The sequence below is a fragment of the Stigmatopora nigra genome, unplaced genomic scaffold, assembly GCF_051989575.1.
Source record: "Stigmatopora nigra isolate UIUO_SnigA unplaced genomic scaffold, RoL_Snig_1.1 HiC_scaffold_25, whole genome shotgun sequence".
Classification (NCBI taxonomy): Eukaryota; Metazoa; Chordata; class Actinopteri; order Syngnathiformes; family Syngnathidae; genus Stigmatopora; species Stigmatopora nigra.
In genome coordinates, this window is record NW_027551604.1 from 2,470,658 (window position 1) to 2,489,486 (window position 18,829).

The 18,829-nt window shown below is 37.2% G+C and overlaps 1 protein-coding gene and 1 long non-coding RNA gene across 3 annotated transcripts in view; one reads left to right on the forward strand and one right to left on the reverse strand.

Annotated features, from left to right (window-relative positions):
* Positions 1 to 402: 402 nt before the first annotated feature.
* On the forward strand, positions 403 to 2,691 carry cdkn1cb (cyclin dependent kinase inhibitor 1Cb). 2 transcript variants are annotated; one of them, XM_077711154.1, is made up of 3 exons: positions 403 to 1,044; positions 1,139 to 1,241; positions 2,083 to 2,691. In XM_077711154.1, the coding sequence occupies exons 1-2, from the start codon at positions 549 to 551 to the stop codon at positions 1,234 to 1,236; spliced, it is 594 nt and encodes a 197-aa protein (XP_077567280.1). In that variant the 5' UTR covers positions 403 to 548; the 3' UTR covers positions 1,237 to 1,241; positions 2,083 to 2,691. The 2 variants fall into 2 exon arrangements, with proteins under 2 accessions (XP_077567280.1, XP_077567281.1); XM_077711155.1 differs by having other exon boundaries at positions 1,142 to 1,241.
* Positions 2,692 to 3,059: 368 nt separating this feature from the next.
* Positions 3,060 to 18,829, reverse strand: part of LOC144192109 (uncharacterized) — a 68,090-nt gene continuing 52,320 nt past the window's right edge. Inside the window, exons 3-4 of the long non-coding RNA XR_013325047.1 lie at positions 17,866 to 17,930; positions 3,060 to 3,194 (exon numbers count right to left, since the gene is read on the reverse strand). This is a non-coding gene — a long non-coding RNA (uncharacterized LOC144192109). The remainder of the gene's footprint in view (positions 3,195 to 17,865; positions 17,931 to 18,829) is intronic.

Consider the following 18,829-nt stretch of genomic DNA (forward strand, 5'->3'; position numbering starts at 1 on the left):
AGTACTTGGTTCAGATTATGCTAGAAAAAAACTTTAATCTCATTAGTTATTGATGTATTGGAGTTGCTAAATGAAAAAAATGTACAAATATATTATTGTTTATCTATGACAACCACAACAATTGATCTTTAGACTCGTAAGGGAACATTATATGTTCACTTTTGATGACTTTTCTGATTATCTGCTGATGTGCAGTGATTTTTTTCCCTTTTTAGGGTAAAATGTGTCTTTAGGCTCCATAAAGATTGGGAAACATCACGTAAAAAGACGTAGTAGAGAGCTTCGTTTGGTGTGGGGGTAGAATTTAGAAGAGGGCGTGGCTTAAACTCACATCAGCCAATCAGGACGTCGCCAGAGGTGTCTGTTCTGGCTGACTGCTTGACTGGAGGTTATATACTCTGACTTTTACTAGCACGGTACATTTAAACGCGAGTAGGAGGAAGTGGAGGACACCCGTGAGGAAAGCGAAACAGAGAACCAGTGAACGTTCATCTTTTGTTATTATTTTTTGAACTTCGACGTGTGTGTGGTTTTTCTTTGGGGTTCTTATGGGGGAAATGTCTCACGCCCAGTTATCGAGCATCGCTATGGAACGGCTAGTAGCCCGGAGGACCTTCCCTCTTCATAAGCGAACCGGCGTCTGTCGAAACCTGTTTGGACCGGTGGACCATGAAGAGCTAAGCCGGGAAATGAGCACTAAACTGCGGGAGATTTCTGAACGCGACCGGCAACAGTGGAACTTTAATTTCGACGACAACACCCCGCTGGACGGAGACTACGAATGGGTGGAAGTGTCTTCGGATAACAGCCCGGCGTTCTACCGGGGCTCGACGCAACTTAGCGTCCCCGCGACGGCCGGAAAACAACAACCGGACCCGCTGGAGCGTCTAGCGGCGTCCGGGGAGAGTAACGTCCCGCCGGCGGAGCTCAACCAGGAGAACCGTGCGGATAAACTCAACGCCGGGAGGCTCGCCCGGAGGATGGCTTCGTTCGGGGGGCGTAAGAGGCCGGCAGCCCCGGAGGAGAATAATACGCATATTACAGGTAGGTTCAGCGGAGTAGGAGGAGGAAAGACATTTTGGGGTGATTTAATTGGCTGTGATTAATCGTTTCTTTCCCTTTTTTGTGCTGGTTTTAGTAGATTTTTTCGCTAAAAGGAAGAAGGCCAATGAGAGAAAGTGTGTGGAGAAGTCACCCGTTCCTAAGGAGCAAACCCCCAGGAAGAGAATCCGTTGAAGAAGGTAAGATTATTAATTGTTTTAATTGATATTCTTTCATTATATGATAGTGGAAGAGGATTTTATATCATTGGAATTGATGGTTTATTACTAATGGGGGGTACTAAAGTGTTTTTGATCGATTTGCTGGTCTGATTGATTTTTTTGGGATATTAAATTGAGACTGAAAATGAGCAGTATTTGATTTTTTTATTAAATCGCTATTATTAAGTTGTAATTAATATTCCTGTAGGTATTTACTTTGTTTTTACTGCTTATAGTATTATAGTCGTCGATTTCAGGTTGATTATATTACATATTGTCTCCATAAAATGACAATTTAAGCCAATATGAGATGAGAATGTTTTTTTAATGAATGATTGTTGTTATTATGAGTCGTTTGATTTTGATTAAAAAAAATATCGTTAGATAATCTGTTGTGTTGGGGGGCGTTATTCAGAGGCTTTTGTTTCCAAACTTGTTATTTTTAACTATTATAAACTATTGTTACAACTATTTGTAAAAGCTTTAATTTAATACATTATTTTCCTTTGAATTTTTTCTATTTATTGTTTGGGTCGCTTCTTTTTGTTTTCCTCGCCTTATTTTGAAAAGATTTAACGCAGAGAAGAAAAAAAAGCGAAGTGGGTGGGGGAAGGGTGAACGTGAAAAAGGAGGGGAGGGATAGTAAAGCGGGGTGGGGTGGGGGAGGATGTTGACGTCACTCGTCGTGGCGGGAAAAAAGGGTAACGCCCCTTGCTGACTTTGCATCCTTCGGGGAAGACGTCTGTCGCTCGTCTTTTTCATTTTTCTCCATGTTTGTTCGGGGAAAATTCAATATTTCTTCTTTTTTTCTCATCTCCAGATGGATTTTTGCACTACTACTATTACTTGCGTGGGCATGTTTGAGGAACACTCAGAGGAAAGAAAGAAATTGTGGGTGAACAACAGCCGGTTGCCCACCTCCCAACCAACCCCCGGTCTGGTGGAGGAGCGCTGGCCGGACACAGGACCTCCACCGCCGGCTTCTCAGGACTGAACCGGTCGGTCTCTCTGGGTGTGGGGAAGGTGGGGTATATATATCTATTTGTTTTGTTTTCTATCCAGTAAAAATGTAGCATTCATTGTTGCTGCCACTTGACAGTGTTAACAGTGTTTTAACATCTGTGCAATCCTTAAAAAAAAAGACTTTAAATTGTCTACACTGGCCAAAAGTGTACAGCTTTATAGAGACATCAGCCTATAAATGTATTTGTCGGGTTTTTATTTCCTCCTGTTTAAAAAAAAAGGTCTATTTTTAAAACTATTAACTTATAATTTATTTATGTTTGTTTTTTTGTACGTGCTAAAGTGACATTTTTTTGATTTATTCTTATTTCCTATGATTATTTTATTTACTTTTTTATCGGTGGTGTATTTGCAATCACGTAGCTTGTAGCTTACACTATAGTCTTTGTGTCTGAGCCATTTTTTTTTTAAATAAATACTTGTTTTTTATGCAAGTGCCCTCAAGCAAAAAAAAATGAATAAAAATGTTTTGTCCAAGTTAAAAAAATTGTCTTAGTTATTTTATCTTAAAGGCTCAGGTGCAGCTTTTATATACCTTGAGTATGTGGGGGGGTGTATTATTATTTTTTTGTTTTTGTGGGGGTTGTATTGAGACTTGAGCAGCATGGCAGCTGCGGGATATAGGCTGGGATTTAAAGGCCCTTTGGCCCTCTATAGAAGCAGCAGCTGCCTTTGGATCCCCGCATTGTCTGCAAACGAGACACCCCCAAAATGCAGCCACACTCAACGAGACCCCCCAAAAAAAAGACCCACTCAAACACTTACGCATGCTGTTTACTTCTCTGTGGATACACCGGGCGGGCGGGCGTGGAGGCCACCTGCCAGAGTTGGAAAGACGTATAAAAAACCCTTAAGTCTTTGTCGTTGGGCTCTTTGGCATTCAACAGGGGTCATACTTGTAAGTTTTGGCTGAAAAGAAAGAAGATAAATGGACAATTAAGAATTGATAGGTTATCTAGTGCTGTGTTTTCAATTTAGAAATAAAAAATGCACTAGGACAAAATGTTGCAGGTTTTTGACAATATCTTGAAAAAAGCTTATGAGAAAATTGTCAAAAAAATGCCTGGCAACAGCAAGATTTTTGGCTAAAAAAGAATACAAAATTCTTGTGTTGCTATTCATTCTTTAACTATTTAAAAATTTGACAGATTATCAAGTGAGGCAATTTTCAATTTACAAATACATTAAAAAAACAATGTGCATCTCATTAATAAAGCTGTTATTTAGACAACTGGAAAGAAGGAAATTAGAGATGTTTTGTTGTTTACAAAATGTTGCAGGTTTTTGATAATATCTTGAAAATAGACTATTAAAAATTGTCAAAAAGTGCCTGGCAACAGCAAGAATTTGGCTCAAAAAGAATACAAAATTCTTGTGTTGCTTTAACTCTAATTTTTGGTAATTGAAAAAAAAAATGGCGTCCACATCCTTACATTGAGGCTGTAGGCCTCAATATTTACATTTGTGGCCTACATCAACCCCCAAAAATTGATGCCTACATATGTAAAAGGAACATCTCAATTATAAATATACTATAAACTAAAATCATCATTATTATTATGCCCACTTTTAACATTTTTTTAAAATGAAAAAGTCCAAAAATGAATAAAATAAAAATCAATTGACATTGATTGTGGTTGTCGACAACTCTAAATTGATCTTTTTTTTAAATTCCATAGTATTTACCTTATTACCATTTAAATTATCTTCTGATTTTTGTAACGTTTATGATCCAAAAAGGTGCTGAAGCTTATCCCAACCCATTATAGGCCGCATATTCTAATTAGCCAATAGCTAGCTTAATGTTAGCATATGGAATACAAAAAAGTATCACATTTTTAATTCAATATACATTTTTTTACTTTGGTTGTTAGATACTATATAAACTTCAACATTTTACTAAACAATAAAATGTAAACTAAAATATTGAAAAACTAACCATAACGTTTAGTCAAACTCAAGCATGCTAGCTTAATGCTAACATATGTAAGACATTTTCACAATTTCCTGATTTTCCCCCTTTTACATCAATAATTATCACATTTTAATCCATTTTTTTCCTGTGTTTTTAGTTCAAAAATCATTTGGTAAAATCAAAAAATATATTTAAAAAATCTAAAATAAACATTGTTTTAAATCTATAAAAAACGGAATATTCAGGGCTTTTAATCCAGTTCTTTTAATCCATTCATAAAAAAAAAAATCTAAATATTATATCTAAAATAGTCCGGCCCACATAAAATCAGATTGACGTTAACGCAGCCTGCGAACCAATCCGAGAGTCTGCCACCCTTGGTATAGATGTATATTAAATTTCCTGATTTCCCCCCTTCTAAATAAATAATTATCATATTTCAATCCATTTTTTCTGTGTTTTTAGTTCAAAAATCATTGTCTAAAATCCAAAAAAATATCTAAAAAAAACCCTAAAATAAAATTGTTTTAAATCTATAAAAAACTGAATATTCAAGACTTTTAATCCAGTTCTTTTAATCCATTCATAGAAAAAAAAATCTAAATATTATATCAAAAATAGTCCGGCCCACATAAAACCAAATTGACATTAACACGTCCTGCGAACCAACCAGAGAGTCTTCCACCCAAACGTCAAATACCCATCGCCTTGTGCGATTGGTCGAATGTATTTAACTGCGCGACATGCTAAAAAAAAAGTAGACTTTTGATGGCAAGAGTGACTTTTGTGGGCTGTGTGCCGACATAAGCCGGCGGGTCTTGTTCTGATTTCCAACACAAAGCTCTCTCGGGCTCCTTTCTTTGCTTTTTTTGTTGCCATATGGCAAATCCATGTAGACATAGCCAAGACCCATTCACTCAGCCACAGAATGTCCCGCATCAGAGGACAAAAGACACTTTGTTTGGCTTCTCTATTGATAGCAATGAAGGAAAAAAATATTATAATTAATCTATGGCTATATCCAGCTAATTAACGCCCATATGCCCCGCGGGGAGCCACGAGGGTCATTGCGCCGACTTTGCAAAAAAATCTCAATAGTTTACATGTTAAAGACAACAGATGTTCATGTGTTACTTTAATGAAGTCTCAGCTAGGACCGTTTGGGGGGGGTTTAGGTGCCCCCCGCACCCCCTGGTTGGAGTTAAAGGGGGTCATCTTGCAGTTTTTTGCTCTATTGGGCAATTAAAGGCTATTAAAAATATAACAAATACATCAAGGTTTAATCCTTTTACTTTGTGTTGGGGAACTTTTGAACTGGGGTTACTGGTAAAGTTATTGGTGAGTTCATTTTATGAATTGCTAAAAAGATGGACAGGCATTTATGCTAGTAGCTAGCGCTATATTAGAGTGAGTAAGCAGTTAGCTAGCTAGCCTAGCATGAATGTTTTTGGGATGTGGGAGGAAACCCAGAAGTAATACTCAGAAAAAACATGAAAACTAAGGGAGAATATGCAATGTCCACATAGTGAGGACCAACCTGGGTTCGAATCCACGACCTTAAAGCTGTGAAGCCAAAATGCTAACCACTTATGCACCATATTATTAGAATTGTATTTTTTTTTCATTTGAACATGGCTTACTTTTAAAATTATTCCTAATTTTCAAGATTTTTATGAATTTACTTTGGCTAGGAGCGACCAGGGCTCAAACTCACGACCCCAAAACTGACAAGCCGACATGCTAACCACTTAACCACCCTATTATTATAATTGTATTCATTTTTTTTAATATGAACATAGCTTACTTTTAAAAAGTTTTCCTAATTTTCAAGCTTTTTATGAATTTAGTTTGGCTAAGAGCGACCTGGGGCTCAAACCCACAACCCCAAAACTGTGAAGCCGACATGCCAACCACTTATGCACCCTTTTATTAGAATTATATAAATTTTTCTTTTATATGAACATGGCTTACCTTTAAAAACTTTTTCCAAATTTTCCAACTTTTTATAAACTTACTTTAGCCCGAACAGTGTCAATCTTGATCCCTGAAGCCAAACTAGCTTAGCAATAAAATAGTAAATAGTTTCATTTAACGCTCAATCCCATTTATTATCATTTTCAAACACAAGCGACCACAAAAAACCCTTAAAAAACCCTAAAAACCTACAATACACACTTATTTTCAAAACAAACTTGCTAACAAAGCTAACTCCAAGTATACACAAACATTCAAAATACTTTCCTTTAAACTAAAACCCTATTTTAGCTCAAATATTCTCCCCAACAGCATTTCAGGCAACATGTACCCACCCCCACTTTAAATTTCATGCTAATTCAACTCTTAATTTTCAATTGTATTCTCCGCCGACTCACGCATGCCTAAACAAGCACTCCATTACAATCCCTCAAACTTTCCATCCATATTAATATGTCTGTACAGGAAATGGCTGCAATGACTCAATTTGGGCTACTTTGATGACCACAAAGGGAAGACATGACAGTTAATGTGTGGGCCTCCCTAACAAGCCTTCAATAGAATATAATGACACAAACAGCTGCTGATGTAAAGTGGGGGTGCAAAACCGGGGGGGGGGATCACTCTCGTGGGGACCCCGTCACGTCTCGTATGACCTTTGACTGTCACGCCGACATGTCGAGTTAGCGTCCATTTTTTTTATTCATTTATTAAAATAAATTTCCTTCTTATGATAGTTTTACAATAGCATCGTTTATTAAACCAAAAACTAAACCAGAAAAACACATTTGGACCCAATCATTATTTTTGTAGTGTTTGTTTACATTATGGTTTTTCTGAGGCAAAGGAATTGGTCGTCGAAAATGACCATCAATGGTCAAATCTACCCGACGACAGTAATTATTTGTGTTAAATATGTTTTTAATGTGTGGCTTATTGAGATATTTATCCATTCATTCATTTTGTGAATTGTGTATTATCCTCATAAGGTTGGAGGGGGTGCTGGAGCTAATCCTAGGTAATTATGGGCACCAAGCGGGTGGACAGCCAATCGTAGGGCATGAGGCGACAAAGGATAACCAATCATAGCTAGGGTTACGCAATCTAGAGTGTTTAACCAGCTAGCCTAGCATGCATCTTTTGCAATGTAGGAGGAAATAAGAGTACCCAGAGAAAACCCACATAACATGCAAACTGCGAACCCACCTGGGATCGAACCCGCGACCCAAGAACTGTGAGACCAAAACTCTAACCACTAGGAGAAGGACAACCAATCACAGCTAGGTTTACGGAATCTAGAATGTTCAACCAGAGTACCCGGAGAAAACCCACACAATATGCAACATCCACACAGTGAAAACCCACCTGGGATCGAACCTGTGACCCAAGAACTGTGAGACCAAAACTCTAGCCACAAAGATATTGACAACCAATCACAGCTCGGGTATACAATTAGCATACAATTAGCCTAGCATGCATGTTTTTGAGATGCAGGATGACACCAAAGTAACCAAAGAAAACCCACACAAGCAAACATGCAAACTCCCACCTGGAATCGAACCCATGACCCCAGAACTGTGATGCCAAAACTCTAACCACAAAGCAGCTTGACAACCAATCACAGCTTGGGCATACAATTAGCATACAATTAGCCTAGCATGGATGTTTTTGAGATGCAGCATTACACCAGAGTACCCAAATAAAACCCACACAACTGAACATGCAAACTCCACACCTGGAATCAAACCCACAACCTCAAAACGCCGAGACCCCTCAAACTAACCACTCATCCACCAGACCACCACATTTAAGCTAATTTATACACATTATTATTAGCACGTGAAACATAATTTCAGACACATGCCTCAAAAACACATGACATTAACCGTCCAATCAAAAGCCAGCATTCAAATACATAGGACAGCTTTTTCTCTATCAAATGTAGCTAATAATCCAATATCTAATAACTCACTAATCTTCTCAAATTACATATTTGGTAGCCATTTAGCATTCAATCAAGACTCTGAGTCACAACTAGAGAGTCATACCTAGCGAATCATTGCATCATACCAACCAATTTAATCCAATTTATGCTCTAAAACAAGCAAAACTGTCATTTTTTAGCTAAAAACTAATGAAATCACATCCTCCTACTCTTCCTCCTCCTCTTCCTCCTCTCAGCGGCACACAATTAGCAAGGCAGCGTGCAATTAAATGCAGAATGGAGGCAAATCAAGCCCGGGGAATTAGCATTTTCCACCACCATCTGGCAAGGACGCCGGCGTGCGCTAACAAAAGGCGAACTGCGCCCAGAAGAGAGGCGAGTGTGCCATCGTATTGACCTGCAAATGAGGCTTTGTCACAGAGTTAAAGCTCCCTGACCCCCCCTTTTTACACCCATAACTTCTTCTTCTTCTTTTTTTTAAAACCGCGTGATGAATGGGATGCTAAATTTAGCCTGGTGTTTGTTTTGAATGTGCAGACCAGACACTATTGGACAATTTCAATAGATTTTAACATTTATTTGCATATGTGGTCAATTTATAAGGTTTTTGGTTTGTTTTATGTATTTTTTGGGTCATTTTAAATGGTGTACGCTGTATGATAACAAAAATGTTTTTAAAAAGTATGTTTTTTTTTAGGAAAAAGAGAGCTCGTTTCAGCCATTTTGGCTCAATTCCGGATTGTAGCAGACCAAAATGTCATGTTTTTTTTATCATTTCAAATTGTGTATGCCATATAAAAACTTTTGTATTTTTGGATCATTTCAAATGGTGTATGGTGTATGATAACAAAAATGTTTTTTAAAAGTATGTTTTTTAGGAAAAAGGCAGGTTGTTTCAGCCATTTTGGCTCTAATTCGGATCGTCTTGGTTGTTGCTAGCAGACGAAAATGTCATTCATATACATTTTTTGATCATTTTCAAATTGTATGGGATTTTTTTATACCTTTTTCCCCTTATTGTATATATTTTTTGGATCATTTCAAATGGTGTACGCTGTATGAAAACAAAAATGTTTTAAAAAGTATGTTTTTTAGGAAAAAGACAGGTTGTTTCAGCCATTTTGGCTTTAATTCGGATTATCTTGGTCGCCAGTAGCAGACCAAAATGTCATGTATATTTTTTTATCATTTCGAATTGTGTACGGCATATAAAAACTTTTTTATGTGATTTTTTTTATACCTTTTTCCACTTATTTTATATATTTTTGGAGCATTTCAAATGGTGTACGCTGTATTATAACAAAAATGTTTTTAAAGTGTATGTTTTTTCGTAAAAGAGAGCTCGTTTCAGCCATTTTGGCTCTAATTCGGATCGTTTCGGTCGCCGGTAGCACAACAAAATGTCATATATATATTTTGATTTCAAAGTGTTTCTGTTTTAGGATCAAATTAAAATGAAGAGTATAGATGTATATTAATTCCAGATTTTCCCCCTTTTAAATCAATAATTGTCATTTTTTAATAATTTTTTTCTGTTTTTAGTTCAAAAATAATTTTGTAAAATCTGAAACATGAAAAAAAAGCTAAAATAAACATTGTTTTACATCTATAAAAACGGAATATTCAGGGCTTTTAATCCAGTTCTTTTAATCCATTCATAAAAAACAATCTAAATATTATATCTAATAAAATCAAGTCTTTTACTGCAATGTCAAATGGAAAAAATGATAGTCAAGTTGGACACCAATGCAAACGTAATCCTCAAACTGTGTCAAATGAATATGATATTATGGCTCTTGTATATTGTATTGTGGCCCATAAGTGTGTTTTAGTGGATTAGGGGCCCCAAACACACACACACACACACACACACAAAACACACACACACACACACACACACACACACACACTCTGACGGCACCACGTGATTGGTCGCTGGAACAAAGAAGAGAAGTGTGTCCAGTCTAACTAAATAAACTCCCTTTTTTAAAGAAAAATCTTTGATAAAACTTGTTGTTTTGTTATTATTTTTTTAAAAAGTGTTTTCTTGTAAAACATTTAAAATTAACAGTTAAAACAAACCACCAAAAATGTTTCAAAATGTTTCTTTTTACTGCACTAAATTTAAATTTTATATGACCAAATATTCAAAATTGATACTTTTTGAATGAGAAGGACTTTTTGTATCAAATCAAGTCACCACTCTGTATTTTTTCGCCTTATTTTAAGAGTTTAAAATTGACCAAGAATTGAATGATTAACTAAAAGACGCCGACGCAGACACAATAGAAAGTTTCTCCATTTTGAGACTGGCCAGTCACGACAATGCAGTTTTTTTTCTTCTCACTTACATCCACTTTGTATTCATTCCTGCACGGGACAAAAGGGGTCTGCTGCGTGAGGGGGTCTCGCTCCAGCCGGGAGGCGGCATGACAAAATAACTTTTTTATGTTTATGCGTTTCCTCATTAAGGAAAATAACATTTATCAGGTATGATTATCATGTATACATATATGTATATTTATAAATGTGTGTGTATATATATATATATATATGTGTATATACAAATGTGTATATATATGTGTGTATATACAAATGTGTATATATATGTGTGTATATACAAATGTGTATATATATGTGTGTATATACAAATGTGTATATATATGTGTGTATATACAAATGTGTATATATATATGTGTGTATATACAAATGTGTATATATGTGTGTATTAAGTCGACTATACTTATTAAGACGAGTATACATATACATGTCTATACATGACTATATACATGTTGACTACTACTTGTTTGGACTACTACTTTTCTGGACTACTACTTTTCTGGACTACTGCTTGTTTGGACTACTGCTTGTTTGGACTACTACTTGTTTGGACTACTACTTGTTTGGACTTCTACTTGTTTGGACTACTACTTGTTTGGACTACTACTTGTTTGGACTACTACTTGTCTGGACTTCTACTTGTTTGGACTACTACTTGTTTGGACTACTACTTGTTTGGACTACTACCTGTTTGTACTACTACCTGTTTGTACTACTACCTGTTTGGACTACTACTTATTTGGACTACTACTTATTTGGACTACTACTTACTATTTCGACTACTTACTATTTCGACTACTTACTATTTCGACTACTTACTATTTCGACTACTACTTATTTCGACTACTTACTATTTCGACTACTTACTATTTCGACTACTACTTACTATTTCGACTACTTACTATTTCGACTACTTACTATTTGGACTACTTACTATTTGGACTACTTACTATTTGGACTACTTACTATTTGGACTACTTACTATTTGGACTACTTACTATTTCGACTACTTACTATTTCGACTACTTACTATTTCGACTACTTACTATTTCGACTACTTACTATTTCGACTACTACTTACTATTTCGACTACTTACTATTTCGACTACTTACTATTTCGACTCCTTACTATTTCAACTACTTACCATTTCGACTCCTTACCATTTCGACTCCTTACCATTTCGACTACTTACTATTTCGACTACTTACCATTTCGACTACTTACTATTTCGACTCCTTACTATTTTGACTACTTATTATTTCGACTACTTTATTAATTGGTGTACTTTATGATGCCACTCTAAATCTCATTTGACAATAAAACCATTCATTTCAATGGATATGAATTGATGCCCCACCCCTAAAAACATCCCACCACATGAACTAAAAAAATGTATCAAAACACCCTCAAAGATAACATCAATGACTCCATTAGCCTCCCAACACAAGACTTGTTTTGCTTCCTAAAATTCAGTCAAAAAGGCCGCTTTACGTATTCCATCAACATGTATTGTGACTCAAGTCAGCTGCCACTTAAACAACATCCAACATGCCAGCTGTCTCGGATTCGTCTTTGTTTTGCAGTGCAGCTGAAACCCACCACACCCCCCTCAAGCCCCCCACCCAAAAAACTACTTCCAATACACCAGCATCAACATATGGCGTGATGGAGACACAATGCGGGTGTTGCATTCCCACAGAGGCGCAAAGTGCCCAGTGATGGTGAAACACCGACACAGAAATTCACCCAAAAAATCAATATATGGATCAATAGAAGGCGGGGTTTGTTGGATTTGTAGTCCTGATTGAAGAATTCTCCATTCATAGGCTTTCATTCAAAGTTTATAGTAGCTCATATATATATATACATTTCTTTTTAGACTTCCCTACTTATTTATGTCGTGATTACATATGATGTTGACTACTTAGGTATTTATTGTTTTACTTATTTATTGTTGTTATTGGTGCAGCTTTAAATCTCATTATACCTGTATATTGACAATAAAAGCATTCAATTCACTACTTATATTGACTACCGTATTTTCACGACTAAAAGGCGCACCGCATTATAAGGCGCACCCTCAATGAATGACATTTTTTCCCATATATAAGGCGCACTGTATTATAAGGTGCACTGTCTATTTTGGAGAAAATTTAAGACTTTTAAGTGCGCCTTATAGTGGTGAAAATACGGTAATTGCTATTGACTTCCAGGTATGAAGCACTCACTCACTACACAGTCACCTCTAGAGCCAGCCATTGTTGATGTTTTGGATTTTTTTGTATCAAATTTTGCAGTGGGGGAGGAGCTATATGATGGTAGATGTTGTAAACCAAGATGGCTTCTGCATATTTAACAGTATTGTTTCACTTCAGGCGTTTGTGTTTTTTTTAATATCCGACAGTGGTGGTTTTTCGTTTTTGGTTTTCTGTTTTTTCCATATATAAGGCGCACGGCAACAATGGCTGGCTCTAGAGGTGAATGTGTAGTGAGTGAGTGCTTCATACCTGAAAGTCAATAGCAATTACCGTATTTTCACCACTATAAGACGCACATAAAAGTCTGAAATTTTCTCCAAAATAGACAGTGCGCCTTATAATACAGTGCGCCTTATATATGGAAAAAATGTCATTCATTGAGGGTGCGCCTTATAATGCGGTGCACCTTATAGTCATGAAAATACGGTACTGTAACCCCCCCCCCCCCCCCCCCCGAACTGAAATTAGCGCTTTGCCGGCGTGCTAGCATACGCGACTCCGCGGAAAAGCTTGGTCTTCGCGCATTGTGGCGATAATTAGGGCGAGAGATAACGCCATGACACTTGAGAAATGAGACCTAACTCAAGGCCCGGTGCCTGTCCCGACCCTTGGTTGTCCCCCCACACCCTCCCTGGCGTCTTTTGTCCCAAATCCTTTCAATCCCTTTGGAGGCGAACCTGTTCCCCTTCACTTGCCGCTGTTTGGCGTCTGCTACCCGTGTTTTGGTCCTGATTTGGATTTCTTCTTCGTCTTCTTCTTCTACCCTCAATCATCTGGTCTCATAAAAGTGAGGGCGGTGGAGTTTTCAGGCCTGGTCACACCGCTATGGGTGCATTGACTCGCGCTAATGCTATTCACAAATGACTTTTCGGGGCTACGTCTGGTGAAAAGAAGCGGCATGGCGGCTTTTGGGGAGATAAGCGACAAAAGGGTCATCATTCATCGGATAGTACAGAAGTGAAGGATGGGATTCGGCTGATGGGTGAGGAAGGGGGTGGAGTTTTGTTGGCGTATCGCGAGATGCTAAATCGGGTTTTTATGGGAGGAAGAAAAATCCATCCATATCCAGCAAAGTTTTGCATTAAAATGAGGGTTGGCTATTATTAACACACATGGTACATACATATGGTGTTGCTAAGCTAATACTTAAGACAACACAAGGGGATTTTTTTTACGCTATCATTTTCTGAACCGCATCCAAAGGACAACCAATCATAGCTAGATTAAGGCAATTTAGAGTGTTCAATGAGCTAGCCTAGCATGACTTTTTTCTTGGCATGTGGGAGGAAATCGGAGAACCCGGAGAAAACCCACGCAAGCTAGGGTGAACATGCAAACGCCACACAGCGAGAACACTGCGGCATCGAACCTGCGACATCAAAAAGAAAACCCACATAAGGCCAGGGAAAACATGCAATCTGGGATCAAACCCTCGACAACCAGACTCTGAGGCCAAAGCGCTAATCACAAAGAAGGAAAAGGACAACTAGCTATTGCTAGCTAGCATTAGGCAATTTAGAGTGTGCAACCAGCTAGCTTAGCATTAATGTTTTTGGAATGTGGGAAGAAAGCGGACCACCTGGGGAAAACCCATGCAAGCCTGGGAGAACGGGCAAATTCTACACAATTAGGCCGACCTGGAATCGAACCCAGGACCTTAAAACTGCGAGACGGACATGTTAACCACTTTTCCACTGCGTCATTTGTTTGTGTTAGCGAAAATAATAAACAGTGATAAGAACTAATATCAAAATATGACTTGATAACTTCCAATGAATCACCGCCAACCTTCCCAGTTTAAAAGAATCAGACATCTATCGCCGTCAATACCATTTGCATCCACTAGGAGACCGATACTAACTTTTGTGTGGGTTTTTTGTTGTCTTTTTTTGTCTTGGCCCATTGTGACCAAATTTGGAAGCATTCTCGCGCAGCTGACAGCATTTTAATGGAACATGGCATCTGTTGCGGAACAACAGAAAAGGCAGAAAAGAAAGATGGCAGGAAAGAGACCCTGTTAGCTTTGCCAATTTGCCCTTTTCCCATCGCCGGGGGGCTTTGTGCGCCCCTCCATTGACGTTGCCAATTCCGATCCGCGCTTGACTTGCCGCGTATCGCCCTCTTGTTGCCCAGGTTTACGCGCCGCCTTTCAGCTATTGTTCCCACGTGCGTGTACAGTTTTGGGGAGGCCGCCATCCCATTCACCAAAGGAGCAGACGTACATCTGTCTTTCAATGGCTGGAATTGTTGTTGCGGTGGTGCCTGGCAGCTTCCTCAAACTCAATGGTTCACTTTTTGTTGGCGTATTGCTGGATTTTCAAATGTAATTTTTGGACTATAATACGCTAAATATGCTAAATATGCTAAATAGGGTAAATACGGTAAATATGTTAAATACGCTAAATACGCTAAATATGCTAAATATGCTAAATATGCTAAATAATAATAAATATGCGAAATACGCCAGATACGCCAGGTACGCTAGATACGCTAAATATGCTAAATACGCTAAATACGCTAAATACGCTAAATACGCTAAATACGCTAATAATACTAAATATGCCAAATACGCTAGATATGCTAGATACGCTAAATACGCTAAATAATACTAATTACGCCAGATACGCTAGATACGCTAAATAAGCAAAATACGCTAAATACGCTAAATAAGATAAATACACAAATATATATATATATCGTAGTCGTGTGGTTAGCATGTTGGCCTCAGTTTTGGGGTCGTGGGTTCGATGCCTGTTGGGTCCTTGCTGTGTCCTTTGGCTCACATGGGTTTTCTCCGGGTACTCCGGTTTCGTCAGTTTTTAAAAATGGATTAAGAGAACTGGATTAAAATCCCTGAGTATTCATTTTTTTATAGATCTAAACTAATATTTATTTTAGCTTTTTTAAAAATATATTTTTCGATTTTACAAAATGATTTTTAAACTAAAACCACATACAAAAAATGGATTAAAAATGACAATTATTGATTTAAAATTGGGAAAATCAGGAAATGTAATATACATCTATACTCTTCATTTTCATTTAATCCAAAAACATAAATTCAGGACTCATCATTTACTTATCCGGGCCACACAAAATGATACAACGGGCCAGATTTGGCCCCCGAGCCGCCACTTTGACACCTGTGCATTATCTTATAAACAAAATGAAACAACCTATACACCACGATTGTAAAAGTCCACAATAGAAAAATAAAATAGCAAGACTCTAGTATAGAAAGAGCCCGAAACTTGCCAGCTGCAGCCCAAGCAGGCGTGCAAAGCAAGTGGGCAGGTCGGCAGGTGCTCTCCAAGCCCAGATGGTGGGCAACTGCATAAGTCATTTATCTACAGGAATGTTTTGAAGGCATCTCTAATTCCCAATGGACGCCACCAAAAAAAGAGGAGAGGGAAAAGCATGCCATCTGCTCCCCAACAGCCTTGGCTTCACAGTCAGGGTCCCCAAATATTTTGGGACCCCCTGGGGAGTGTGGCAGCGAGGGTCACCGAGGTGAGGCCTTAGAACAAGTAGATGAACCTTTGGGTCATGAATGGAAATGACGAGGCTGGTGTTAGAACAACTAAAAAAAAGTGGTGTACTGTCACTTTAAGTGATTTGGTGGGAAGGAGGGAGGGAGGGGGAGGAGTTAGGGGGTGTGTGTTCGGGGATGTTTACATTTTTGTTGTTGTTGCCGTTTTTGAATGACAACAAAGAGAAAAATGTTAGTGTTTTGATTATTTTGGCTCTTAAATACAATTTATTTTTTACAAAAATAAAAACAATATTAAAAGGAGGATTAGAATAATGTTTATTTATTGGGATTTTTTGTATTTTTGGGGGGAAATGTTTTTTTGAAATGTAAGTTTTCGACACAGATCGACAATGTTATATTAAAAACTACTATTATATTATATTAACTATTATTATATTATATGAACTATTATTATATTATATTAACTCGTATTGTATTATATTAACTAGTATTATATTATATTAACTACTATTATATTATATTAACTATTATAATATTATATTTACTACTATTATATTATATTAACTACTATTATATTATATTAATTATTATTATTATTATTATATTAAAAACTATATTTTTCAAAACCTTCTTTAAATGTAAGTTTTCATATAATAACTATTTCTTATTTTTGGAAACTTTTTTCTCAAAAATAAGTTTTTTATGCAGATGAATTATATTAATATTCCATATTAAAAACAAATTTTTATTGTTTGATTTTTTGAAGCTTTTTCCTCAAAACAAGTTTTTTACACAGATCAACAATCCCATATTAAAAAACTAAGCTATTTTTCAAAGTATTTTGGTTTTTTTGTGGCCTTCTCGTCACCATTAAAACTAAAAAAAAAATTACATCCACTAATCAAACCATTCCTATCTTAGCCCCGCCCCTTCCAAACACCTGAAGCCCCTCCCTCCCAATCCATGACATTTCTCACTCCAAAACCAGCAAAAAAACAAATAAAAGACCGAAGAATCATCCCACACATCAATGTCAATTTACCACACTGACAGGTCAAAGGTCACACGGCAATGTCAAAGATTTGCTAAAAATCTCCCAAATACTCAATTTTGATTGGCCAAACGATGCGGAAACAGTATTGGAGTTTTCTCTGACCATCTGTCAATCAAATCTACCAATTTAAGTACCAGCACAAGAGTGTGTATGTGTGTTATGGAGAGTGAAAGGCAATTGTGGTTTTTCAAAAAAGGAGGGCCGACCTGAGGACCTTGACGAGTCAGGGTAAGTGTGTGCACATGGGTGTGTTCATATCTGGGTGAGAAAGGGTCTCACAACCGGTTCAAGGATGCCCCCATGTGACCGCCCAGTGAACCAGTAGCCCGAGGACGACATATTTGTTTTTAAAAAAACGGTCTTGGAATGAAATTCAGACTGATTCCTTCATTTTCTGAACCGCTTATCCTCACAAGGGGTCGCAGGGGGTGCTGGAGCCTATCCCAGCTGATTTGAGATACCCTGATTGAGTAGTCAGCCAAGGAGAAAACAACCTTACTCGTAGCTAAAGGGATTTTAGAGTATACAATTAGCCTAGCATGTTTTGGGGATGTGGGAGGAAAGTGGAGTACCCGGAGAAAACCCACAGTGAGGACTCACCTGGGATTGAAACATGGCCGCAGAACTGTGAGGGCGATGCGCTAACCACTTGTCCACCATGCCACCTGCAGGTAGAAACAGAGGGACAAAAATGAGTAAATGGCTTGAGGTAAGAAAATAGTATTCTTTGCAATACAGTAATCCCTCGAATATTGCGGTTAATGAAGACTAGACATGTCCGCGATAATTGAAATAGAGTCACCCCTATTATAAATTTTAGTGCTGAGTCGTAGTAGCAAGATTGGCTTCCGCTTACAAGTTTTAGTGTGGATTTTCATATTTTTATGAACTTTAAAAGTATAGATAGATTTTTTTAAATAATAGTAGAAAAAATGATTTTACAAAAGCATTTTTGAACTAAAAACTGAAAATTTAGATTTTTTTTAATAAATGGATTAAAAGAACTGGATTAAATCCCTGAATATTCAGTTTTTTATAGATTTAAAACAATGTCTATTTTAGCTTTTTTTAAAATATATTTTTAGATTTTACAAAATGATTTTTGAGCTAAAAACTAAGTTTAGATTTTTTTGATTAAATGGATTAAAAGAACTGGATTAAAATCCCTGAATATTCAGTTTTTTATAGATTTAAAACAATGTTTATATTAGCTTTTTTTAAATATATTTTCAGATTTTACAAAATGATTTTTGAACTAAAAACACAAAAAAATAGAATACAAAATGACAATTATTGATTTAAAAGGGGGCAAAATCCGGAAATGTAATATACATCTATACTCTTCATTTGAATTTGATCCTAAAACAGAAAATCGGCACTTTCTCGGGCCGCACAAAATGATGCAGCGGGCCACATTTAGCCCGCGGGCCGCCACTTGGACACACCTCCACTAACAAAACAAATCCCCTTCTTTATTTAGCATCCCAAAGCGTTAAGATTTGAATACAGCATCTTCCCAAAGAGACACTTATGACAAATCCGGGGAAGGGGGCGGAGCCTTGAG

Coding starts and splice junctions, on each gene's coding strand:
- cdkn1cb (XM_077711154.1), top strand. CDS start 549: ATGGGGGAAATGTCTCACGCCCAGTTATCGAGCATCGCTATGGAACGG. Junction 1,045..1,138: donor GAATAATACGCATATTACAG/GTAGGTTCAGCG, acceptor TGCTGGTTTTAG/TAGATTTTTTCGCTAAAAGG.